This window comes from Oncorhynchus clarkii, chromosome 14, assembly GCF_045791955.1.
Source record: "Oncorhynchus clarkii lewisi isolate Uvic-CL-2024 chromosome 14, UVic_Ocla_1.0, whole genome shotgun sequence".
NCBI lineage: Eukaryota > Metazoa > Chordata > Actinopteri > Salmoniformes > Salmonidae > Oncorhynchus > Oncorhynchus clarkii.
Window position 1 is genome coordinate 6,365,977 of NC_092160.1, and position 17,137 is coordinate 6,383,113.

General features: G+C 42.6%; 1 protein-coding gene across 2 annotated transcripts in view; it reads left to right on the forward strand.

Annotated features, from left to right (window-relative positions):
* The window catches only part of LOC139366185 (A-type potassium channel modulatory protein KCNIP1-like), a 41,601-nt gene that overhangs the window by 21,837 nt on the left and 2,627 nt on the right, over positions 1-17,137 (forward strand). For both annotated transcript variants that reach the window (XM_071103371.1, XM_071103372.1), the window contains exons 2-6: positions 11,970-12,094; positions 12,235-12,304; positions 12,426-12,496; positions 12,637-12,744; positions 14,334-14,501. In XM_071103371.1, coding sequence (XP_070959472.1) covers positions 11,970-12,094; positions 12,235-12,304; positions 12,426-12,496; positions 12,637-12,744; positions 14,334-14,501 — 542 coding nt within the window. The remainder of the gene's footprint in view (positions 1-11,969; positions 12,095-12,234; positions 12,305-12,425; positions 12,497-12,636; positions 12,745-14,333; positions 14,502-17,137) is intronic.

Consider the following 17,137-nt stretch of genomic DNA (forward strand, 5'->3'; position numbering starts at 1 on the left):
TTGAAGCCAGGCAAACACCCCACGTATTCATCTTTGTGGATGAGGCTGGTTTCAACTTGGCCAAAACACGGCGGCGAGGAAGGAATGTGATTGGGAAAAGAGCCGCAGTTCATGTCCAGGGCCAGAGGGGTGACAACATCACAATGTGTGCAGCAATATCCTCTGATGGATGGCTGTTACACAAACCACTAATTGGGCCATACAACACCGAGCGTCTCATTACATTCCTGGATGACCTCTATGGAAGGGTTGTGCCAGGTGAGGAAAGGGTCGCAATGAGGCGAAATCAGCCAACGTTTGTAATCGTAAGGGACAATATGACATTTCACCACTCCCATGCAGTCACAGAGTGGTTTGCAGCCCATCCTAGGATTGTGACACTTCTACTCCTTCCTTACTCTCCATTCTTTAAACCCATAGAGGAATTATTTTCCTCATGGAGGTGGAAGGTTTATGACCACCATCCACATGATCAAATGTCCCTCCTGGACGCAATGAATGCTGGATGCCTGGACAAATCTGCAGAAGACTGCCAGGGGTGGACCAGGCCAATAGATTAGTTCCTAGGTGTGTTGCCCAAGATGACATAAGATGTGATGTGGATGAGAACCTGTGGCCAAATGCAGAAGACAGGGTTGACTAGCACTGCTACTGTATCTGTATTGGTAGATGGTGTATATACAAATTATTGTATTTTGGAATCACTCAATGCCATAAAACATATTGAAGCATATTGCATCATGTCTGATTCATTCCTGTAACATAAACTGCAGTGAATTCTAAACAGTAGACAGCTGTCATTCTTGTTTTGTAAAGACATTTTACAAAAGAAAATGTTGAGCAATGCTAACTGTTGTTAGTGTTTTTTAGGTCATTGTTTTGTGAGTGTCAAGGTGTGCACGTTGGGTGACGGAAGAATGAGTTGATTTGAGACATGTATGAAGTGTTTTGGTCGTTTTAGTGCATTTGGGATGTGAAATTAACTGCTGTGCCAAGCTGAAAGTTGATTAGGAGAACTGTGTGAAGAGTTTGGAAAAAGTGACGTACAGTAAGTATTGAGAAATGGGTCCTAGCGATTATTTAATAAAAAAACTGTAACATATCATGATCCCCCCCCCCCTTCTCTCCACCTTGCTCCCTAACGCCTGTCTATTACACTTTTCTTTCTCTACATCCTCTCTCCCCTTCTCTTCCTGTTTCTCTTCCCTTTAATTTAAGTCTATCACCTCCTCATCCTCCTCCTTTTCCTCTCCCACCCTTTCCTCACACTCCTTCTCCCCCTCCACCTCCCTTCCTCTCGCTCTCCTCCTTTCTGTCTCTCTCTTCTCTCTCCTAGTGTGCGTTTTATAGATTAATGTATGTACTGGGGGATGTGATGATGCATGAACTGGGTGATAAGTGAGATGGTTGATGGATTGGAGGGCTGTGTGTGCTTCATGTACAAGCTATGAGGGCTGGGGGTGGGGGAGAAAGAGGCAGGAGAAGATGTGACACAGGTCTCTGTTCACTTGAGAATTATTTGTGTGTGTCTGTGAAGGTGTTTGTGTGGCAGTATGATTATGTATGAAATCAATTTCGTTAACTTAAATAATTGGTGTGTGTGTGTGTGTGTGTGTGTGTGAGATTCTATCTGTGTGTTTGAGTGTCATAACAGTAGTGAAATCCGAATCATGATCTATGATTCAATGAATCAACCTCTTACTGATTCACGGATTTACTGATTCAATGATTCACTGATTCACTGATTCACGGATTGTTTGCCAGGGGATGGGGGAAAAGTGTGACACCAATCAGGCCCCCGAGGACTGGAGTTGCCCAGGCCTGCTCTAGAGTATTTTGGGGGTAGGAGCACAGCAGCAACTACTAATGTGTAACAGGTGAGGGAGAGGAGCTAAGCACCTCCACAGAGATTGAGAGGGTAGAAGAAAGGAAGAGGGGGTCGGTTCATGAGAGGGATGAGTGGAGAGAGGGAAGGAGTGGGGGGGGCAGTGGAAGTGAAAACTGTCAGACGTGACGAAACCTCTTCAGACAGAACGTAGACAAGGCTGTTACCATGACGACAACATGGGCGCAGTGGTGGGCACGTTAACCATGGGGGAGAGGAGGGGAGGCCGTCCAGAGGAGAGACACATGGGCATGTACACACACAACTTAAAAAAGAATGTTAGCACTCACATTCTCATTTATGAAAACAACACAACCTACACCTAGCAAAAACACACGCAACTAATATAAAGTCAAACACACACACACACACACTAATAATCAGGTAACTGTGTCACTACACCATGGAAGCATCTGTTGAATGTTTGTGTGAGAGAGAGACTGAGGTAACAGGTGTGTAAAAACTAAAGAGCGAGAGAGAGTTTCATCAGGAAAGAGATAATGTATAGCTAGTGTTCATGTCTAGGTGCATGCCCAGGTGGTGTCTGTGTGTTTGCATGTCCATGTGTTGGAGGTGGAAGGAAGTGACATTGTGTGTGTGTGTGCGCACAGCAGTGGAGGGGCGACACACACATGCACAAGGTATTTATCACTCTGCTCACACACTCTTTTCTTGCCTGTTACCTTGGAAGCACGGGCGTCATGGCAACAAAAGATGTCCATTTTCGGGAGGGACAGGTCAGCGCAGTATTCTAAGACATGTGGGTCCAAAGTTAACCAAGGCCATATAGGGCATGTACTCACAAGTTAAGAGAGAGAAAGAAGTAGAGGGGGGGGGGAAGGGGGGGTTGTGGAAAGGGAGAGGGGAGAGAAGGGGGTGTTGAGGACCTGTTGCTCTCCATTTTTAGCCAGAAGAAAATGTGCTTATTGCTTATTCTTTTGCATATTACTTATTGCTAATTTGCATACTTTTACATATTACTCTGTCATTCTAGGATATTTCCATATGGGCTATTGCCATATTGTAACATTATAACATTAAACTGAACAAAAATATAAATATGTAAAGTGTTGGTCCCATTTTCACAAGCTGAAATAAAAGATCCCAGGGGCCTCCCGGATGGCAGAGTGGTCTAAGGCAAGAAGCAGTGCAGCTTGGTTGGGTTGTGTTTCGGAGGACGCATGGGTCTCGACATTAGCCTCTCCCAAGTCCGTACGGGAGTTGAAGCGATGAGACAAGACTGCAACTACTACCAATTGGATACCATGAAAAAAGGGGTAAAATAATAATAATAATAATAAAAGCTCACAGAAATGTTCCATGCGCAGAAAATGCTTATTTCTTTCAAATTTTGTGCACAAATTTATTTACATCCCTGTTAGTGAGCATTTCTCCTTTGCCAAGACAACCAATGTTTTGGAGAATTTGGCAGTACGTCCAACCGGCCTCACAAACGCAGATCATGTGTAACCACATCCGGCTTCTTCACCTGCAGGATCGTATGAGGCGAGCCACCCAGACAGCTGATGAAACTGAAGTATTTCTCCACAAACTGTCAGAAACCGTCTCAGGGAAGCTCATGTGTGTGCTCTTTGTCCTCACCAGGGTCTTGACCTGACTGCAGTTCGGCATCATTATCGACTTCAGTGGGCAAATACTCACCTTCGATGGCCACTGGCAGGCTGGAGAAGTGTTCTCTTCACGGAATAATCCCGGTTTCAACTGTACCTGGCAGATGGCAGACAGCGTATATGGAGTCGTGTGGGCGAGCAGTTTTCTGATGTCAACTTTGAGAACAGAGTGCCCCATGGTGGCGGTGGGCTTCAAGTTTGGGCCGGCATAAGCTATGAACAACGAACACAATTGCATTTTGTCGATGGCAATTTGAATATACAGAGAAAACGTGACGCGATCCTGAGGCCCATTGCCGTGCCATTTGTCCGCTGCCATCACCTCATGTTTCACCTATTGAGCATGTTTGGGATGCTCTGGACCGACGTGTACGAAAGCGTGTTCCAGTTCCCGCCAATATCCAGCAACTTCGCACAGCCATTGAAGAGGAGTGGGACAAAATTCCCAAATTTCATGAGGCAAATGGTGATCACACCAGATACTGACTGGCTTTCTGATCCACACCCCTACCTTTTTTGTTAAACGTATCTGTGACCAACAGATGCATATCTGTATTCACAGTCCTGTGAAACCTAACGAATAGATTTCCATTGACTGATTTCAATATATGAACTGTAAATTGTTGCATGTTGGGTTTCTTATTTTAGTTTAGTGTAAATCCCATTGGCTAACATATCACGTTTTATATTATGAAATACTGACATACTGTACATGAACACGTACATGATTAAATATCGTTTTTGTGTCTTGACATATCAATGGTGTGTGCTAGGCCTACTCTGTGTTCAATACAAGGCCGTGAGAACGTCAGATATCCCTTGTGACATGTTGCAGATAATGTGATATGTTTAAGGTGATTCTAGTCCTATTCTGGCAATGCATCGTCATGTCATGGCTTTATCATGACAACGCTGTGCTCTGGACGTGCATTATCCTGTTCTGTTTCTGGGTTTTATCTCCCTGATGTTCTCTGCTGCTTGTTGTCTCTGTGACAGTGTCTGTTTGTGTGTCTTCTGGGACAGTCAGTCTGACTGAGTCTCAACAGAGGCTTTTTGATGGCTTTTTCTCTCTGGTGAATTGTTCATTCCTTCTCTTCCGCCTCCATCGTTCCCTCCCTCACCTGGCCCCCTGAAGCAATGTTGTCTTCATCTTCTCTCTCCCTGCCACTCTCGCTCTCATACTTTCTGTCTTTTCCGCCATCTCTCTCTCGTTACCCTTTCCTCGTCATCTCTCTCTCTCTCTCTCTCTCCACATCTCTTCCTCCCTTGCTCTGTCAACCTCTTCTTTTTTTTGCCCCCAATCTGTCTCCTTCCTCCCTCTTCAGTTGTGCTCTCGTATCTCTCTTGCTCATTCCACTCTTCTTTTTCTCTTTCCTTCCGTCTTTCTCTCCCACACACTTCAGACTGTATCATCTGCATCTTTCTCCTCGCTCTCATCCCAACCCTTCCACATCCCTCTTTTTTTTTCTCTCATCCACCTCTCCCATTCAATCCCCTTTCCCTCCCTCCCGTTCCTTCTCTCACCCACACTGTGGTGTAGACTTTGTATTGCAGGGTGTGAGAGTGCTTATTAACCAAGACATCCTGTGACGACACCCTCAGTTGACTATCTAGTAGTGTATGTGTGTCTTCATCTGCGGACACCATATATGCAGAAGCCTGTCTTCTTGTCCATGGGGATGAGCGGACGGATGAACTCTTAATGCCTTTCACACTGACTGTCTCGTGGCATTAGCGTAATAATTAGTGCAGTGGTGTGTGTGTGTGTTTGCTGAATCTTTGTTTTTTAATGGGTGTGTTGCTTTTGCACTCTCTAAGAATGTGTGGAGATGCCACTCTCTGTGTGTCCTTTTGGACATAGTGAGCCATTCAAAAGGCTGGTGATTACATACATTGGCAGTAGGGCTGCCTCAAATTTGACTGTGATTTATTGGCGTGTGTATGTTGGAGGTATGCTAATTTGCCAACCTGAAGTCGATAAAGATGCTTTAGTCAAAAGGGATTTAAAAACGAGTATCTTATTTCCACTGGCTGTGAGTGTATGAGGTAAGGCTGTGGTAATACATTTGTGTGTGTGTAAAAGTGTGTAATATGTCTATGTTAGGGATCCATATATAGTGCGTTCAGAAAGTATTCACGCCCCTTGACTTTTGCTCACATTTTTTTTTGTTACAAAGTTGGATTACAATGGACTTATTGTTTTTTTGTCAACGATCTACACAAAATACTCTGTCGTGTCAAAGTGGAAGAAACACTCCATCATCCTGGGTAAGTCTAAGGTCCCGATCCCGACTCAGGAATTTATGCCCTACCTATACACGCCTTTCCTATGCACTTCTCAGTATTTGGCGATTCAGACTTGCCTTATTGAGTTGCCAACAGAATATTCTCATGGAGTTTTCATTCAATGGGGTTTAAAAGTACATTTGTCTTCAGCCATCCCTTTAAATAAGGTGTGCTTTTAATTAGAATTTGGTCGACAGACTCATTAGAACACATTGAGAGAACAGGGTCAGAATATAGGCTGCCAAGAAAGAAAGCCATCTATGCATATTCGTCTCTGTTTCAGCACCAACTGGTAGATACATTCATGTAGATTATTCAGTCACGTTTTAGGGTTAGGAAAGTACAAAAATGAATCTTTGCACACAAAATATAACGGTGACTAAAAAGTACAGTGGTTGGATTCACCCTGAAAGTTGCCATATTCAAGTTCAACCCACGAAATATCGGAAGGGGGGGGAGCGCACGATAGGGGTTGAACAACAGTCCTATAAATCTACCCTGATCCTCACTGATCATACGACTATGATCCAGTCGTTATGAACTGTGCGCCAGGCTCCAGGTTTAACCTGCTACGCGTGGTCTGAGTTCCATAATGATTCAAATAGGCTACATGTCCCAAACGATTGTACAACGTTAGCCTAATGTGATCCACTAATGCCAGCGACCCTCAGCAACAACTACAAGGATGTGACAGAGGGAAGAGAGGTAAACAGAATGGAATGATGCAAAAATACATGCGCGTGGGTATTACTAACGGTGGCTCCCGATAGTGGCTAATATTTAACATGTTACAAACGGTCAAATAAAATGGAGAAAAGCCCGGGCACAGAATCAAAACAAAGCGCATAGATCAACTCATCAGCCCTACTGATGTCTGTAGCATTAGTCTCCTCATTTCATCCGTGCAAATTACGAGGGCACACAATTCAAATTCAGAATAACGGCAAAACGGTTTATTTCCAATTTGACCATGGAAAAGATGTCATGTTGATATGACTTTCAGTTTGCTTCCGTATGGCTAGTTTCACATTAATCCCCAGAGATCATAAGGAAAAATCATCTAAAACAATTACAATTTGTAATTACAATCCCCTTCTACAAACAGATTACTCATTTACCCAGCTCTTATCAATAGCACTTGCCAATTTATAAATACAATTATAAATGTGCACGGGGAATTCTGTTATTTCCATTAGGAAAAAGAAAGTAGATGCTTTTCCACTTGGAACCGGCAGGTTCGCTTGACCTTATTCATGGTTTCCTCACGTGTAAAGGTGGTGGAATTATGAGGGAATGAAGTCAAGGTCAGAATACGGTGTATCTGTAGACACATCTCCACCCAAAACGAATAGTGGGTGAATAGCATGCTCTTCTAATGCTACGTTCCCTTTAGACACTCTTAACTCGGGTCGGAATTGGGGCCTAAGAGTTTTGCACACCTGGATTGAACAATATTTGCCCATTATTCTTTCAAAAAGTCTTCCAAGCTCTGTCAAATTGGTTGTTGATAATTTCTAAGAACATAATTCCACTTTGACATAACGGGGTATTGTGTGTGGATCAGTGACACAACATCTCAATGTAATCCATTTCAAATTCAGGCTGTAACACGACAAAATGTGGAAAAGGGGTGCGAATTCATTCTGAAGGCACTGTACCTGCTCAGTGTTGTGATGTCAGAGTAGTGGTTATGCTTCTTAGCGAGTGCTCCTCCATGTTAAATGGCCAATGAGAAGCAGCTGTAGCCCTTGCCGGATTCAGATTATGCAAACGAGCGTCTAGTACAGAAGGATTACCGGGATCAGTTTGAATAGGACGACAGAGGAGAATAATAGGGATGCATACACTTATTTACATCACACGCTTATCCAGCGAGACTTACAGAAGCAATTAGGATTAAGTGCCAAGCTCAAGGGCACATTGACAAAAATAAAATCACCTAGTCAGTTTGGGGATTCAAACCAGAGACCTTTTGGTTAATGGCCCAACTTGCTTAACTGCTAGGCTACCTGCCGCCCATTCCATTGTAAGGAAACCGTGACAAGACATGTTCAAAGTGCTGAACAGGTTCTGGAATAATACCATTAGACCAATATGAAAGGAGGAAGTGGACAATGACAGTCAGGGATCTAAACTTGCAAGAGAGTCTGCCTCCCTCTGCTGGTAAATTTTAATTACTGCAAGTTGATTTTACTTTATTAATTTGTATTTTAGATTTTTATGTAACCTTTATTTAACTAGGCAAGTCAGTTAAGAACAAATTATTATTTACAATGACGGCCTACACATACAGTGGAATGTATTTTCTAGGTAAAAATAAAAGCTCTTGGCGTCACTGGTTGGTTTACATGGGGGACAATAACTTGTGTCTATTGTAATTGTGTGTCATTTAAAGGATATAACGTCAATTTAGCAAAGTTACCTTCAAGCAAGTTAAGCACAGCTCAGTGATGTACAGTACACACACACACACACACACACACACAGCTGGCAGGTTGAAGGTGAGTGTATCATTGTTCTGGTAGGTTCAGTGGTTCATCTCTCGCCCTGGAGGTGGTGTCCATCCTGAGAGTGAAGGACATTCTATTACTAAACAGAGAGAAAGGGGGAGGGAATGAGAGAGTGGGAAACTGGGTATAGGGGGAGTGAGGGTCACAGGCATGGTGCGAAGGTAAGAGGGAGAGAAAGAGATGGGCGAGGGGGATAAGGAGGGAAGAGGTGGAGAGAGAGCGAGGCAGGTAGAATGATAGTGGTTGCAGTCAGTGAGAGGAGACAGAAGTAGAGAGAGAATGGAAGGGGAGAGAGGGGTGGGATACGTCCTGTAGAAAGTTTACATACGTACCGCCAGAGCAGGGGAAGATAGAACAGGAAGAAAGCGAAAACCCAACAGTAGACCTGATAGATGTAGAGATAAAGGATGGATAATGAGGGAGAACATGAGGCGAGCAGTCTCCATATCATAGCTATTATGCTTCTGATCTGCGGGGCGGTTAAACTACTGCACCTTGTGGGGGTCATCCATGTTGAGGGTGAGTAGTTACCACTGGCACCACTACTATGCTGAATATCAACCCGGATAGTGTGTCTCTTGACCGTGTTAGCCTGCTGAGCAAATAGAGTTAAAAGGTTGTAAATGTGTACTGTGTAAAACTCTGATATTACTTCCTTATGAATGGAAGATAGTATTGGTGTCTATGACTATTGCTCTATTATTATGGGCTAATAGTTGGACAATGGAGTAATTGTGTGTGTGTGTGTATGACAGAGAGAGAAAGAGAGAACACTTTTTTGGTTACTACATGATTCCATATGTGTTATAGTAGCTGTGTCCACACTTTTGACTGGTACTGTACATAAATGCCTTATATCATATGGTGCTGTACTTACTATAAAGTCAGACCCGTTTGGTCATTACTAACATACACATAAATGTCTTATATCATATGATGCTGTGCTTACTAAAAAGTCAGATACCTTTGGTCATTAATAACACATACATAAAGGCTTAATGCCGTAAACACCAATGTATCAACACTTAGGAAATGATCACCAACAGCTAAAACGTATCGTCTTTCTTCTTGCTGGAGTTACTACTGCATGTTGGTTCCAACCTTAAAGGTAACAACAAAGAAAGTTGGCAGGTGTGTTAGGAAATGCCTTTGTCCCACCATCTGGATAAGACCATTTCTGTGCTGCGCCAGAAATGGGAAGATGGGGAAACTCCATTCAATTCCTATTATTATATTTCTCTTTAATTTACAAATGTCATAACGTGACTATGAGACATGGCTGTATCTAGGGTGAATTGTATTTAGCCGAGCCTGCTAGCAAGCTACATTTAGGTGAAGTCACCGAAATGATTTAAAATAACAATTGAGGTAGCTACTGTATGTGATCTAACTCAACACTTAACTACAACAAAATCATTTAGATTATAATACATAAAGCTTAATTAACTTCTTTTTTTTTACTGTCCGGTGGCAGCACAAGTTGGCATTTGACGTTCATTCATGTTCAGCGTCTCGTCCGCAACACTAAAAAAGTACTTCCGGGTCACGGAATTTACGAAATGTTCTAATTAAAAGTCTCCCACGTAATAGTATAAAATATTATATTCGATAACCATTCATGATATTTGAACAATTATTGTTGAAACATAAAATGATTCATATTTGTTCATATTTAAGTGACATTTGCATTACATTTGGGTTTTAAATAAATAAATGCCGCCAAAGCGAATCGCTGTATATGGGATACATATTGGCTTACAGCAATAACTATCCTGGGTGCCGCAGTAAAAGTATGTTAGGGAATGCTCCGTGGGATCTCTAGGATGTATACTGTATATCGTGTCCTTTCGTGGGGCTCTGAATAATACGTAGTGTTCCTGGCTTTTTACTCGAAGCACAGCCACAATGCTAATATTTTACCATGAACACTGCAGCAGAAGCGAACTCCTTCCTCCGCTACTCTTTCCTTCACGTGAAGCTCCAGTAAGTAGAGTATGCCCATTCCGGTGTCATCCGAATCATATCACATGTGAGCATAACGCACTACAGAAAACCCGCTAATCGAACAACAATGCAGGGCATGCTCAATGAATTAAAGGGAAATTACACTCAATTACAAATCTATGTTTCATTGATTTCCTCCATAACTCAAAAGTCACCCCCTGATGTGGTTTGAGCATTGTTGTGAAGACAGAAAATCAAACGTTTTAGTTTTTCTGTGAAAAAAAAACGTTGGAAAAAAATAGGTTAAACCAGAAAAACTGGGGGAAATCCGAAACCTTGGAAAACAAAACTAAGAAAACAGAATTTAGGGAAAAAAGAAGTAGGCAAAAAAATGTAATGGATGCCCTAACAATGATGTTTGATGCGAGAGACTGCACTTTAGAGTGTGTGTCATCTTGCAGCACAGCATTTTGGGGGGAGTTGAGGTCAGGTCCAATATTGACTATGCACCGAAGAGGGAAAGAGGTTGAGCCATCCTAAAAATGTCTTAGTGAAATATAATATAACATTTTGCAGACACTTTTATCCAAAGTGACCTACAGCCATGCGTGAATACATTTGTACTTATGGGTGGTCCCGAGAATCGAACCCAATATCCTGGCGTTGCAATGCTCTACCAAGATGCATGACGGGGTTAGAAATGCTTCGTGAAGCCTCAATTAAATATGATTTATAAGGCCTTTATTAAGTGGCGCTTATGTCACCCTTTATAAAGCACAGGTTTATGTCACATTTGACATAGTGGGTTATGCCACATTTGACATTGGGAATCATGTCCCACAGTTATGCCACATTTATGAACCCTTTATAAAGAATGACATATAGACACATATAGACACATAGACACATAGATGATTTGTCACACATTTAAGTAGTGTTTATGAAGGCTTTTTGAGGCCGTTATAAGCCGCACATATTTTATAGCAGGCCCAAAAAAGGAATACTGCACATGAATAAATGTTTTAAGTTAAAAAAAAGTAGTATAGTTAGTATAAATTATCAAAGTTACGATAGATGGCCATAGATTTGCTGTTAATTACCAAAATTACTGCAGATTCCAGTTGCTTTGGTAAAATACCAGTAGCTTTGGTAAAATACCAGTAGCTTTGGTAAAATACCAGTAGCTTTGCAACCCTAGCTCTGTGTGAGGCTGGTTTTGTGTGTCAGTGCATGTGTGACAGTACAGTACCATTGAACAGTGCATCTGTCAGAGCGCCTGTAACGTAAGTGTCACTTGGCTTCCCAGGTGAGTTGTGTCTGAATTACCTCACCTCGGGCTGCAGTCAGCACTCTCCACCCCCTCACTAATGAGACACTGACAGAGACAGCTCTGCCACCAGGATGAAACCAAATGGCCTGGAGGAGTGTGTGTGCCCGTGTGCCCGTCTGTCCGTCCTCTGGTCCCCTCCCCTCTGGCAGAGGCAGTAATGAATTGTTAATGATCAGGTCACTGAGGTCACTCTCTCTACCCTCCTGTCTCTCTTTTTCTCTCTGCTCCATCTCTCCCACTGTCCTATTGTGCCCTATCTTACCTGAACCACTCTATACTTCACCTCTCTCTCTCTCTCTTCCTATTTCTATTTGCCATGGCTGATAAAAATGCAACCTTTTGCGAAAATCTCATATCTACGGTATGTATGTCTCTCTCTCCAGATAAAATTGATGATGATTTTGAGATGAGCATTGTGTGTCATCGGCCAGAAGGGCTGGATAAACTGGAGGCTCAGAGCAACTTCAGCAAGAGAGAGCTACAAGTCCTTTACCGTGGCTTCAAAAACGTATGTAGTCAGTCTATACTTATCATTCCATTTCTCCATCACGTCATCACTCTGTCCATCACCGATGTCTCTCTGTAGCTGATCTCTCTCTCTCTTTTTGTCTCTTCGTCTTTCTTTCTCTCTTTCTATTTCCACCGTAGGAGTGCCCTAGTGGGGTGGTGAACGAGGACACCTTCAAACAGATATACGCCCAGTTCTTTCCCCATGGAGGTAAGAAATGAGTTTGTGTATGTGCCTCCATAACTTGTAAAGGTGTTGAGTTGTGTAGTGGGTGTGTTGTGTAAGCCCATAAAGAGTGAAATGAATCTCTCTTCTCTCCAATGCTCTTCAGATGCCAGTTCCTACGCACACTACCTGTTCGACGCCTTTGACTCAGCACACAGCGGATCCATCAAGTTTGAGGTTAACATTCCTCTACCGCGTCTCAAATCCCCCCCCCCCCCCCCCCTCTCACGATCCTCTGATCTGTTACCCTTCGTGCATTCCATGCTGGATCACTCTTATTCTCCTTGTGACCGTGTCTCGTTCTCTCCCTCCTCCAGGACTTTGTCATGGCTCTGTCCATCTTACTGAGGGGATCAGTGAGGGAGAAATTGACGTGGACTTTCAACCTGTATGACATAAACAGAGATGGCTACATCAACAAGGAGGTGTGTGTGTGTGTGTGTGTGTGTGTGTGTGTGTGTGTGTGTGTGTGTGTGTGTGTGTGTGTGTGTGTGTGGTGTGTGTGGTGCACATGCAAGTGGGTACAGCATACAGTTTATGACTGGCTTTCTTGATGTCTACAGTATTCTCTCTGGTATGCAATCTGGTTTCCGCTCAGGTTATGGATGTGTCACTGCAACCTTGAAGGTCCTCAGTGATGTCACCATTGTTCTTGATTCTAAGCAATGTTGTGCTGCTATTTTTATTGACTTGACCAAAGCTTTTGATACGGTAGACCATTCCCTTCTTGTGGGCTGGCTAAGGAGTATTGGTGTCTCTGAGGGATCTTTGGCCTGGTTCGCTAACTACCTTTCTTAAAGAGTGCGGTGTACAAAGTCAGAAAATCTGCTGTCTCAGCCATTGCTTGTCACCAAGGGAGTACATAGCTAAGGCAGTAAGAAGCTCTCTCATCCATTTGTATGTAGATGATACAGTCTTTACTCAGCTGGAGGTAGTCACCTCATACAAGTACTCATACAAGTACTTGGGAGTATGGCTAGACAGCACACTGTCCTTCTCTCAGCACATATCAAAGCTGCAGGCTAAAGTTAAATCTAGACATGGTTTCCGCTATAGTAATCGCTCCTCTTTCACCCCAGCTGGCAAACTAACCCAGATTCAGATGACCATCCTACCCATGCTAGATTACGGAGACGTAATTTATAGATCGGCAGGTAAGGGTGCTCTCGAGCGGCTAGATGTTCTTTACCATTCGGCCATCAGATGTGCCACCAATGCTCCTTATAGGACACATCACTGCATTCTATGCTCCTCTGTAAACTGGTCATCTCTGTATACCCGTCGCAAGACCCACTGGTTGATGCTTATTTATAAAACCCTCTTCGGCCTCACTCACCCCTATCTGAGATATCTACTGCAGCGCTCATCCTCCAAAAAAACACCCGTTCTGCCAGTCACATTCTGTTAAAGGTCCCCAAAGCACACACATCCCTGGGTCGCTCATATTTTCAGTTTGCTGCAGCTAGCAACTGGAACGAGCTGCAACAAACACTCAAACTGGACCGTTTTATCTCAATCTCTTCATTCAAAGACTCAATCATAGACTCTCTTACTGACAGTTGAGACTGATTTGCGTGATGTATTGTTGTCTCTACCTTCTTGCCCTTGGTGCTGTTGTCTGTGTCCAATAATGTTTGTACTATGTTTTGTGTTGCTACCATGTTGTTGTCATGTTGTTTTGCTACCATGCTGTGTTGTCATGTGTTGCTGCCTTGCTATGTTGTTGTCTTAGGTCTCACATTATGCAATGTTGTGTTGTCTCTCTTGTCATGATGTGTGTTTTGTCCTATATTTATATATTTTAATTTTCATTTTAAATCCCAGCCCCGTCCCCGCATAAGGCCTTTTGACCTTCATTGTAAATAAGAATTTGTTCTTAGCTGACTTGCCTAGTTAAATAAAGGTTAAATGAAATAAAATAAATACATGTGTAGTACATTTCTAAATAATTGTGTGTTTTGTTTCACATTCGAAATCCACTGACAGACAAACTGTGCTTTTGTGTGTGTTGCAGGAGATGACAGACATCGTCAGAGCGATATATGACATGATGGGGAAGTACACCTACCCTGCCCTGAAGACAGACACTCCCAAACAACATGTGGATGCTTTCTTCCAGAAGATGGACAAGAACAGAGATGGAGTAGTCACTCTGGATGAGTTCATTCTGTCCTGCCAGGAGGTAAACTGGAGTTCTCTGGACTTCTATGACTATCAATGGCTCTATGCACACACTCACACACACTGCCATGGACACTCCAACACACACACACACACACACACACACACACACACACACACACACACACACACACACGTGCTGCTGCTACTCTGTTTATTATCTATCCTGATTGCCTAGTCACGTTTACCAAATAAAATCTGATTTGATCATTAAACATCCCTCCCACTTAATCCTGTATAATACTATTGTAGTTTGAGGGTTTTAGATGGTGGGTTGATCACTCTCTATGTAGACGAACCCTGGATGGAGACTGACTACTCTTATGCAAATGTGATGATCAACTGACCCTTTTCACGGCCATTAGGCCAGCACTCTTCAACTCAACTATTTCCTGTACTCTTCTAACCATCAACAAACATCTGACCAATCAGAATAGAGTAAGGTAGTCGATAATCAATTATCATTACAATTCCAAACACTTTTGTGTAGTTAGTTATTTTAGAACTACACAACAGTGACTTAGAAAATAATATAACTTCTATAATAATCCTACACTATCATTTCTCCCTGCTGTTGGTCTTTACTCTTTACCAGAGACCGCAGAGAAAGTGAGACACCCCATTCCCTCATTTTTTAAGCTCGGGCAGGGCGGGTGGAGAGAGCAGGGAGGGGACAGTAAGTAGACCAGAGCCATTGGTCTCACACCACTGCCATAATGCAGTTTCTCTGGATCCCTGCAAGGTTGGATCCCCCCCCCCCCCCCCCCACAAAAAAAATGTTTAACGCATCAGCCGGACAGGAACTCACAAACTATAGACTACCGATCACTGTCCATGGTGCTGAAATCGCTACATGTCTGTGCGGCTGCCTATTGAATCGATGACATGCTTTCTCTGGTGCCAGGGCATATGAGCCTATAGCTGTGCTTTAGCTAATGGATAAATGTTTATTGGTAGGCCTATTTGGTTGTAATTTTCTCATGTTAAGCCTAACATTTCATTAAAGTTGTACATGGTGTTGAAATGCTGCCGTTTACAGTAGACTGCTGGCTGGTGGCAATAATGTAATTGCTTGTTCAGTAATTAAAGTTGGACATTTTAACATTGCAGATGGTAAAATAAGTGTTTGATGCGACAGCTACCAATTGATAAAAAAAAAAATCTATTGTCCTGTATAGCCTGCCGGAACCTGCATGACATGAGCCTTCCTCGGGCTCTCTCCCAGCTTGGATAGAAAGTTGTTATGCTTAAAGCCAGTCTTTTAATTCCAAATAATACAGTCAGTCCACCTTCAAAACACTAGCTTACTAGGGACGCTATGCAGTGTACTGTCTATAGCTAGATACCGCGTTTAATTGCTATTTAGATACACTTTTTAAAATCAAAATTACACATCAAACAGCCTTACAATTAAGAAAAAAGTACTTGGCTTGAGGATAAATTCAACCATTGTTTGTTGTTGAGCTCAGTGGGTTCTGTCTGGCTAATAGCCTACACAAATGGGCTGCGGTATTCAAGGTAAATTAAATTGAATCTAATTCAATGAAATTAAAGCCAATTTGAGAGACTCCCCTGGTCCGCTGAAGTCCTCCTTGCTTTCTCTCTCTCTGTGTCTTTCTTTTTCTCTCTGTTTCTCTTAGAATAAAGTCTATTTGTGTCTGTGCTTGTCTCTCTTTTTCACGTAGAGGCCTATAGTAGCTACAGCATGTGACTGCGTTGCCTTGCATTTTTGTGAGCAAATGTATTCGCCACGGCCTGTAGGTCCAGGTTGCAGGCCCGGACATTGAGACATTGTGCATTGTATGTTCTTGGCGCTGCACACAATGTAAACGTATTCTTGAATAATGCACGCCAAGATATACCAGTGATAAGGGACGGTTGCGAAAGTGCTGTATTTGAAGCACCACTCCCTTCAACCCAGTTTTCCTGATGTTGTTATGATTTTCAAGCTGTTTTTTTTTTTACCATCCCTGTAACTGTTGCTTCTGCGGAGAGATTATTTTGTAAACTAAAACTCATAAAGAACTACCCAAGAAGCATTAGGCTTTCGGTCTGATATGCTCTTTTGAAGAACTGAGTAAGCGCCACTCATTGCACTATTTTTCAAGACCTAGGGCACTTTTTCAGTCACATACCCGAAGCCCAAGAAACAAACATTTCGCTTCCGAGTACATATGTCAGTTAAAACAAGGTTTATGAATGAATTTTTGGAAGGTTACTGTCAAAATGATTTATTCAATGAAAATGTGGACATTGATGTCAGGCGCATGGGCCCCCACAGCTCATCATTTGTAGTTTTTTATGATTGCCACATTAACAGCTAATTACTGTTTGATTTTGGGGGGGTAAATACAGGCAAATGTGTTGATAGAAGTTACCTTGTCCTAGAGAAATGTACACGGTTATCACAACTTCACACCCGGGTGTGCCTACACGAAACACAGCCCTTATTTTAAGTGTTTCTAAAATGAAACACAGCCCTTATTTTAAGTGTTTCTAAAATGAAACACAGCCCTTATTTTAAGTGTTTCTAAAATGAAACACAGCCCTTATTTTAAGTGTTTCTAAAATGAAACACAGCCCTTATTTTAAGTGTTTCTATGGGAAAAATGAATGGTGGAAATATTATTGGAACCA